The sequence below is a fragment of the Olea europaea genome, chromosome 12 (assembly GCF_002742605.1).
Source record: "Olea europaea var. sylvestris chromosome 12, O_europaea_v1, whole genome shotgun sequence".
NCBI lineage: Eukaryota > Viridiplantae > Streptophyta > Magnoliopsida > Lamiales > Oleaceae > Olea > Olea europaea.
This window is the reverse complement of record NC_036248.1, coordinates 3,248,997-3,258,702: the sequence shown is the minus strand read 5'-3', so window position 1 is coordinate 3,258,702 and position 9,706 is coordinate 3,248,997. Positions and strand designations below refer to the sequence as shown.

Below are 9,706 nucleotides of genomic sequence, written 5' to 3'. Positions count from 1 at the left end.
TGAGGCTTGGGGGCTTAGCTCTAGCTGCTCCAGATAAAAGAGATTGCGGCAACCTAGGGATCATCTGGTGAATGGTCTCAGGCAAGCATTAAGAAGTGCTCTTCCCGGTGCTTCCTCGTTGCCTATAATAATCAATCCTTAGAATCCGCTAATAGGGCCTTTGGTGCCTTGCGAAGAGACATCTTTGAGTCTAATAACCATAGTATGGGAAGGGTCCCTCTCTTTTTTTCCTTTAGGATAGCCGGGTGTAAGGTCAGCCCGAGCCGTTTTGCGGTTCTAGAGGACCCTGACTGATTTCCGCTCGTCGTTCCTCCCTGGCTTACCGTTTTCTTATTCTTTACTTCCACCCTTTTCTACTCAATCCAGAAAACAAGATCGGACGTTATTCCGGTTTATCTCCATTGGTAATATAGACATTTCTATAAAAAAGAATAGTGACAGGCCAAATAGAAAAATCTCCCGGTAAAATGATGGGCCAAGGGTCCAAGTCCAATTCGAACTCTAGCATCCTTTCTTCTTCTTTCCCTCCAAAAGACGAGAGTTGCAAAACCAAAAATGAAATGGAGCCATGGGAAGCATTGGATGTAGACGATTCTGGCCTTCCCTCTCTCCTCCGCCCCTGTAAACGCCAATTCCGCAACCACCCACCGCCGTCTACTTCCATCGCAAACCCTTTTCCTCAGTCGCCTGTTTCGCTTTCCTCACAGCAAGAAGACCTTCATACCTCTATTCAACAACGACCACAGCCTTCTACTTCTAAGCGCATTTCACAGATCCCGGGTCCTGCGGGAGTCGTGCAGGCCGCAATGCTTCGCAAATCTATGGGCCAAAGTAATCGGAATTTTGTGCCCTCGCGAGATAATCAAATGGACGGTGATAATGATAGTAATAATGGTATTCCTACACAGGAGTACATACGGAGGGCTATGGAAGATAATTCGGAATTCGATGAAGATTTCACCAGAAACCCTTGGTTTTGCGCCCTGGAATATCTGGGTAGTTTGTTGTACTTTACATACATACTTGATTTTTTATTTTATTTTTGTGCATTACTTTATTTCGTATGCCAATTGGTTGGAAAATATTGGTTTTCATTTATAATGCTCTTAGGTAGTTAGTTGTTGTATATGGCATTACGTTATTTCGTATGCCAATTGGTTGGAAAATATTGGTTTTCATTTATAATGCTCTTATAATGCTCTTAGTAGTCAGTTGTTGTATAAGTGTCATGGGTATATTCACATATCTAAGTATAGATGACTATTTTTTATTTATTTTCAATGATTTTTAAGGTGTATTGTGTAGTGAAAATGTTGGGTTATAATTTGTAATTTTTGCAGGCACTTTAAATGGTGTCATTCCATGTACATCAGTAAGCTCTATAAAGAAATGCTTGGATGTTGGCAAGGTTGATAAGGTATTTATAGTATAATTTTAGCTTTAATATAGATGAACAGAGACACAGACACAGAGAGACAAGAGACAAGATTGATTCTAGAGTTCTGTATAAAATATAATTGGATGATTTTAAGTGTTTCTTATGCACCGTGTGTAATGTGAATTTGCGAATGATGAAGAGGGGAAATTACGTTGTTAAGATAAAATATGTCATAATTAGTAAATGCTTAGATTTGGTTCAGTATAATAATTGTCAGCTGTAGTTTACTTTTAGAAAAGACAGCAACTCACTGTCTTTTATGCATTGGCACAGAAGTAACACTTACCAACATTGTTGAGCAGTGACATAGCCAAGTGAAAGGGAAGTCATAGATGGATATGAATGCTGAAAGATAGGTAAAAAGGGGTAGATATTGTGGCTTTCGTGTAAAAGAAAAAATGGAATAGGGTACATATAAATGAACAGGGGAAGAGAGAATACTCATTTTCAGTTGATAAGACTATGCCATCTACATATGTATGAAGGTGCATTCGTGTGTACGAGTTATGCAGAACCTACATAAGATAATTGTGTATGTAAGCATACGAACCTTTTAGTCTCTACTTAGATCTTGTATCTCTTTTTTGTGTGTGATTAGGTTGTGGCTGTCATCAAGTCATGCACGCCTAATGGTCTTGGGGGTCTGATAGTGACCTTGAAGGTATAAATTGGACAATATGGACGACAACAGTGTCAAGGGGGTTTATATACTGATTTCATTATCTTTGAATTTAGGATCCTACTGGTACAATTGGTGCCAGCATACATCAAAAAGTCCTCACTGAGAGTGAGTATGGAAAGGACTTGACAATTGGTGCAGCGTTAATACTTCAAAAGGTATTTTCTGATTTTAATTTCTACTTTTTGCAGATTTTTTTATTATTCTACGTATCAAAGTATTCTGTGGAGCAAAAAGCTTTTTATTTAAGTTTTACCTTCCATTTTGCATTTGTTGATGAACATAAGTTGTATTTCAGGTTTCGATTTTTAAGCCTTTGCGATCTGCACATTATCTCAATATAACACTGAGGAATTTGATAAAGGTGAAGTTTCTTTCCAATGCTTCTTTTAGATATAAATACTAATTAACATGCAGTGTCATATAATCAACAATACTAGCTGACCCTAATTTATTGGGAATAAAACTTAGTTATTAGTTGTATATAATCCGGAATACTGCCTAGTGTAAAGAATAATATTTAAGACTACGCCTTCAATGACTGCAGTTTGTGTGGTTATCTTTAAACTTATTTTCTCTTAATAACACTCCTCAACCAACCTAGACTCAATGCCGTTTCCTGATTAATAAAGGGTGAGAGATATAAGGGCATCTCCTTGAAACAGTCCTCTTAAACAATTTTTTCCCCATTAGATGAGATTCATGGAAGACGCTCTTAAAAATGATTTGGATTGTTCATAATTCTTTAACGGTTCTGGTATACAAGATTGCACAAATCGGTTGTTCTTGACATGAATACTAATTCTGTTTTATTCTAAGACTTTGTGCTGCAGTACCAGATTCAACCAATACTGCAAATTTGCAGGAAGAAGTATTATTTCGATCTTATTGTAACGTAGAAGTATCAATATCTCAAAGCTATAGCTTATTGTGCTTTGAGTTTGTCATGGAGAATCAATTCCATCATGTCTTGAATTACAAAGTGTGTCACCTTACATAACATCGGTCGGTTAGAAAAAGCTTTATTAGTTCAAAAAGAATCTCAGATTTGAAATATCAGGTGAAGTTCAGCATTCTGGAAAGATCAATCAATGTTTGCACTGTCCATGTTGAAATCTTATTTTGTTTGCTACTTGTGAAAGTAATTGCAATCCTGTTCACTCCCCGCCAGTTTCAATCATCTTGTGTCCTTTGACGTGTGCATATGAGTTTTATTACAATGTTGTTCTCAGGCGTTGAGGTAATGTCCCAAAATGTGCTTTCCACGAAGTATGTCTTGCAAGAAACTAGAAGCACAACTTATTGTTACACATTTTTCCAATCTGATGGAGAACTTATAAATCCAGTTACTTGGAATTCATGGACTGAATAGACCTTTATGCTGATACACGCTGTTTAGATGCATGTATAGTTTTTTATTTGCTTATACATATATCTCCATATGTAGACACCAATATACCTCTATGGTACATGAGTCCCTACATATTTGAACACTTCTTGTAGCTAGCTTTCCGTTTCAGAATCTGTTTTCCAGTTTCTCTCAGAATTATGTAATGCTGTACTCCTGGTGAATAATCAACCATAGAGAGAGCTTTCCTGTGAAACCTTTGTACGGATTACATTATTGGGGGAGGATGTTTTCAAGCAAAAGATAGAGAACGAGTTCTTACAGAAATCATTATAGCAAGGATTTATAGCAAGCTCATATAGCCCATGTATGACCCATTCTAAAAAAAACTCATTTTCAACCATACATTCTAACTTTTTCTACTTTTAACCACAGATTCCCCAAAAAATAACTGTTACAAAACTTATTTTCTACAAAAATGGGGCTTGAACACTTACATCATTGCATGCTATTCTCAATTTGTATCTTTCATTCCCAAATACAAGACCTCTTGAATGATCAGTTGATTTACTTGGTTGCAATGGACAGTAGTAATATTATTTTCAGAATAACACCAAGACAATTTTATGACATCGTGGACATGAGCAGCATGTAATGATATGTATAAAGTATTCTCAAGTTTGTATTCCTATTAATCTGAAGATGCTCTTAGGTATTGTCTTTCTTCAAGTATTTATGATGGTTTTATCTGCAGGTATTTGGCAAGGAAAATGGTCCCCCATCTGAACAGAAGTATTCTGCATATTCTTTTCAATTTGCTGATCCTGGCATTGGTATGTGAAAGACCTTGTATTAACTAACCCATAATTTTCTGGAATCAAAATCATTGAAAGGTTAATGTTTCCTCATGGATGTTTGTGTAGAATGTACATACTGGCAGCCTTTAATTTGAAAAAAACTATTTTTTGAATAGTCTTTTTGGAGAATGTGTGGTAGTCTTTTTGGAGAATGAGTGGTCAGATGTAGGGAAAAGTTTTGATTTTACGCGTAGAATATTTTATCGTGTGAATGTGTGTTTGAAAATGAGTACAAGAAATAAATTAAAGACTACCAAATAGGGGCTTTATTTGGCTGTTAGTGTATTTTTATTGTCTGATTATTTATGCACATTTGCCTCTCCAGACTACTGTGGAAAAGCCAGCACAACGGAGAAGATGTCCACTTTGAAAAATAGAAGAGTGGAGAACTCCCCCGTTGAGTCTCGACAATTCACCCAAAGAAGAGAAGATTTAATGCATAAGAATAATAAGGAGAAAGAAAATATGTTATCGGGGAGTTTCCACTACAGCAACAGAACTAGCATAAACCTAAATGCGGCCGTGAAGAAAGGTGCCCTGGAAAAAGTGGCCGAAGATGCAACCAGAACAAGAACGCAGGATCATCACCACGAGTTCTCAACTGTTAATGACGAAAGGGCGAACGAGAGTAATGCACAAGGCAGCCTCATAAACAATAGCCCTGTTTCAAACTTAGAAGTCCAGAGCACCAACGGAGTTGAGATAGCAAAACAGCAACTTATGGTGAAACAGTCCCTTCCACAGTGGACAGATGCACAACTAGACGAGCTTTTTGCTACTGATGACGATGATGGCTTTTTATTCTGACACAGATTTTCTTATCTGTCATTTTTGCTACATGTTGAAGGGACGTTGGGACATATTTTGCAGAACTAAAATGTAATATATCACTTTTCTCTCTTAACAAATAAGCAAACTCGAAAGCCTTAAAGCAGAAGAAAGGAAGAACCCCAACATTGTCTGATTGTAAAGATAAACTTAAATGCAGTAACCAAATGGATGGTCAGCGCTCTTTGGATCTCAATGGCTTCCGATGAGATTATTGAGCTGATCATTGTTCTAAATCTGTTTGTGTATGTCGCACTCTTGATGCATGCATATTTAGGTGTAAAATTGGGACACGTCGAGTGTTCAACTGGACTTGATACCCTTTTCAAGTTTTTTGGTAATTTTTCAAGTAGTTTTCTATTGAAAAAAATGTTGCGTTGGGCTCTCTACATGTTGCAAAGCAAGAATGACGGGTTGCATGGTTGTTGAGGTGGTGGGGGTACCCTTCACTTTGGATTTTTGGATACTCCTCTCTAGAGGGTTACTCCATCCACGCTGGGGTCAGAAGACAACGGTAGTGGTATGGACAGGGCTGCTTATACGGAGATGAGTTTGCTACAGGACGCTTGTTTGAGATTGGTCCTGATCGCTTTGACATTTTCAAGTAAGGGAACTTCAATTTTCACTGTCTTATATGTTTTGGCCCGGCTTACCCGCCTCCAAAAAAAGACTCAGTTCTAAAAAAAAAAAAGATGCCTTTTTGGCTTCTTTCTGAGCATTCAAGCCAGGCCAAACATGCTAGAATTTATTAATCAAAGAGTGTTGTTAGAGAAAAAATGAAATTTAAAGGAAAGTAAGACAAAAATGAAATTTAAAGGAAAGTAAGACTTGCCAGCGCCCACACGGAAAACTTTTGCAATTCAAAGTTCAAAATATTAATCATGTGTTGGTTTCCAAACATCATAGACTCATCAAAAGTACACTTCCATTATTTTCATCAAAATTCTTCATAATAAAGGAAGAAAAAGGGAAATTAGTATTTACTTTGCAGAATAGGTCGAACCCTACTCAGCGGAGAACTCATACAGCATGCTGTGTTTATACTTCTCGCCTGGTTGAACAACAATAGATGGAAAATTTGGTTGGTTGATGGCATTAGGAAATCCTTGTGTCTCAAGACAGACCCCAGATTGCTTTCCATACACAACACCACCTTTACCGACGATACCATTCACATAATTTGCAGTGTAAAACTGCATAGCAGGAGCATTGGTCCATAAATTCAGAGTCCTTGAGCTAGCCGGATCCTTCAATTTTGCTGCATGCTTCAACCCCAACTTTTCATCTCCACAGTCGAGCACATAATTATGGTCATATCCGAGTCCAACCTGGTGGATACGACTACCAATTTTATTTTCAGTGGTGAAGTCGAATGGAGTTCCTTCGACTGGCATGATTTCACCGGTTGGGACAGTGTTGTGATCCACAGGAGTTATATGCTTTGCCCATATCTGAATTGTATGATCAAGAACATTTCCTGAATTATGACCTGCTAAATTCCAATATGTGTGTTGAGCTAAACTGATAGGTGTTGGTTTATTTTCCGGAACTGCTTCCATGTCAAGCCTCATGGTCGTCTTAGACACGAGTGTATAACTTGCAGTGATGTGGACATCGCCTGGATAACCTGCAATGTATCATAGAGAGGAGGTAGTGTTCTTATGCTCGTTTATAGGTACGTGCACATGTGTGTGAGAGAGAGGGAGGGAGGCAGTACCTTCTTCACCATCACGAGAATGATATTTGAAGGTAATTGATGGTTTTTCACCTTGTTTATACTCAGCAACTTCCCAAATAACCTTGTCATATCCCTTGTGTCCACCTGTACACGAGATAAGTTCAGAAGAGGTTCAAGAAAAGTGAACTAACATTGAAATATCATTACATTTAGATAAGGCATATTCTTAACTTTTGTAAATTTGGATACGCAAGAAGATTGAAGAAGTACTAAAGAATCAAAGAAGGGCATGGCTTGGAAAACAGTGGAAGTATATAAACAGACGAATGTTCAAATTGTCTTTTCTATCCTCCCGTACGATGCATTGAGCACCTAAGAGATAACCAACATATATGAAGATCTCAGAAGATTAATACCGTGGAGACTGTTTGGTGGCTTGTTGATTGGCAAAGAGTATTCAACGCCATTGAGCATAAATTTCCCATCTTTGATCCTGTTTGCTACCCGGCCAACAATGCAGCCAAAAAAAGGTGCCGCTCCTTTCTACACAAACAAATCCAAAACAAATAGAGTAATGCTTGAAGTACACAATGGACACCATAATGGTGTCCATAATGCCCAAGTGGTGCCCCCTTATTGGAGGGGGCGCCTGTGGGACTGAGAGGGGGCGCGCCGCTTGGGCATTATGGACACCATTGTGGTGTCTATTATGTTCAAGAAGAATAATCCAAACAAATACATTATCTCCCACAAAATGGGTTAAAAACACTGTTAGCTACCTCAACCTAAACTTACACTGAACTTTATTTTGCTTCAAAGTACCGATTTTGAACATTTATGAGCGGACTGATTTTGGGTGACTTTTAGTAGCAAATTTTAAAATAGTCCAACCCATGCTTCAGAGTATATTATCCACTGGTTTTGAAAGTTTTTCCTTAAAAAATAAAATTACATACATGCGCTTTATTAAATTTCAATTTATAATTTCTTTATGAAATTTTATTACTCATAAGTGATATTTTCTTATAATTATTATTTTTTACATCAAAGTCAATATTTAACATAAAATATTTACTTATAATAAGTTTTAAGTTAGTATTTTTTACTACGGTTATAATTTAATTATGCACTTTCAAATAATTTTTATACATAAATGAATTTTTCACTTATAAGTAACTTTTTTTTTTTTTTTAATATTTTATAAGTAAAAAACTCCTCGGCAGGCCTAAGTAGTTACTGAATTTTAAAATTTTTGGTTTGGTCACTCATTTAAAATCCAGTAATGGGCCAACATTCCAAGAACGAATTTCCCACAAAAAACACAAGATCGATCAACGGTAAAATTTCAACGGGTTTTCAGTAAAAGTGATGTACAAATCTAACTCACCAGATAGGGTTCAAGCGTGTCAAATCCAAGAACAATATCAGTCAATTTCCCTAAAAAAATTCACAAAAAAAAAAATAATAATAATAATAATAAAAAATCATCAAATATCACTAAAACAAGTTCACCTGGAAGAACTACAAATTTAAGATTTCGAACAATAAATTTAGTGAATCCAAAAGAGTACCATCTTTATCTGGCACCGACAGAGAAGTAATGGTGCAGCCATAATTGGAGACGTTGACTTTCATGGTGCCATTGTTGAGTTCAAAAAGCTTCGCTTCCGCCATTAAAAAACTTGCAGATTCCTCTATTGAGAATGATCTGATGGATGTGGAAGAGAAGATTGACCGGTGTTAACGGAGAGAGGGAATTGGATTCTAAGAATATAGATAAGGACAATTTGATTTGATCAACCTACCGTTTTTCATTTATTTATTTGAGTTAATTGTTTTATCAGCAAGTGAACTTAGTCCCATATCTTTGATTAATTACAGAAGTTAATGTCGAATTTTGATTACTGAACTTATGTTCATGTTCATGATTGCTAACTAAAGTTTAAAATGTCGAATTTTGACCATTGAACTTTAAAAAATATTGTATATTACTCACTGAAATTTAAAAAATACTATACATTACTCACCGTAAATTCGATATTTTTTAAAATTCAATAGATATGCTATTAAATAACGTACAACATATTTTAAAGTTCAGTGATCAAAACTCGACATTTTAACTTCAATAAACAATCTAAGACATTGGCCTAAGTTCAGTGAACAATTGAAGATATTGACCCAAGTTTAGTGAACAAAATTAGACACTTTAAACTTCAGTGACCAATAAAAAATATGGACCAAAATTTAGTGACAATTGGAACAATTAACTCTTATTTATTTATTTCGAGAATTTTTACTTCATCGAAAATTAGCCTCTCATGTTCTTTTTCAATCTTAAAGAAGAAAAAAGAAAAAAGAAAAAAAAGATGATACTATATGTACATCAATACTTTACATAAAACTTTACATGAGATTATCTCTTCCATACAATTACCTCCAGCCACATACTACTTTTAGACATTCTCTTCTGGCAGAGTAACTTTTATAAAAAAAAGGTTCCCATAGATAATTTACTAGAAAGAGAACTAAAGCCTTATTTGATTCTTTTTTTTTTCTAAAATAAATTTTTTTTTAATAAAATAATATTAAACGTAAATTTAATTTTTATTCTTATTTTTAATTACATGTTTTTCAACAATCTATTGTTCAAAAATGCATTTTTTTCAATTTAATGGGACTCAAACAAGTCCTAAGGTTGTTAACTTAGTTTTTTAATGCTAGTTCTGTCAATTAGGGGTGGACGTGGATTATGTTGAGTTGGGTTGGTTTTTTCCAATTCAACATGGCCGGTTTGATAAAAAATAAACCTAATCCAATCCAACTATTGATTTGAACCCAACCCAGTTTTGGTCGGTTTGGGCTTCGACCCATTTAAAGT

The 9,706-nt window shown here is 35.8% G+C and overlaps 2 protein-coding genes across 2 annotated transcripts; one reads left to right on the top strand and one right to left on the bottom strand.

The window, feature by feature from the left end:
* The first annotated feature begins 467 nt into the window (after nt 1-467).
* On the top strand, nt 468-5,456 carry LOC111406441. The gene is made up of 7 exons (XM_023035867.1): nt 468-996; nt 1,341-1,417; nt 2,037-2,099; nt 2,174-2,275; nt 2,416-2,481; nt 4,220-4,298; nt 4,648-5,456. The coding sequence occupies exons 1-7, from the start codon at nt 468-470 to the stop codon at nt 5,127-5,129; spliced, it is 1,398 nt and encodes a 465-aa protein (XP_022891635.1). The 3' UTR covers nt 5,130-5,456.
* Nucleotides 5,457-5,991: 535 nt separating this feature from the next.
* On the bottom strand, nt 5,992-8,644 carry LOC111405231 (aldose 1-epimerase-like). Its single transcript, XM_023034032.1, has 5 exons — nt 8,400-8,644; nt 8,216-8,265; nt 7,245-7,371; nt 6,868-6,972; nt 5,992-6,777 (listed from the first exon to the last, which is right to left on the bottom strand). The coding sequence occupies exons 1-5, from the start codon at nt 8,500-8,502 to the stop codon at nt 6,155-6,157; spliced, it is 1,008 nt and encodes a 335-aa protein (XP_022889800.1). The 5' UTR covers nt 8,503-8,644; the 3' UTR covers nt 5,992-6,154.
* Between the last annotated feature and the right edge of the window lie 1,062 nt (nt 8,645-9,706).

Coding starts and splice junctions, on each gene's coding strand:
- LOC111405231 (XM_023034032.1), bottom strand. CDS start 8,502: ATGGCGGAAGCGAAGCTTTTTGAACTCAACAATGGCACCATGAAAGTC. Junction 6,973..7,244: donor GCCACCAAACAGTCTCCACG/GTATTAATCTTC, acceptor TCTCGTGTACAG/GTGGACACAAGGGATATGAC. Junction 6,778..6,867: donor TTCTCGTGATGGTGAAGAAG/GTACTGCCTCCC, acceptor GATACATTGCAG/GTTATCCAGGCGATGTCCAC.
- LOC111406441 (XM_023035867.1), top strand. CDS start 468: ATGATGGGCCAAGGGTCCAAGTCCAATTCGAACTCTAGCATCCTTTCT. Junction 997..1,340: donor TTGCGCCCTGGAATATCTGG/GTAGTTTGTTGT, acceptor TAATTTTTGCAG/GCACTTTAAATGGTGTCATT. Junction 4,299..4,647: donor ATTTGCTGATCCTGGCATTG/GTATGTGAAAGA, acceptor TTGCCTCTCCAG/ACTACTGTGGAAAAGCCAGC.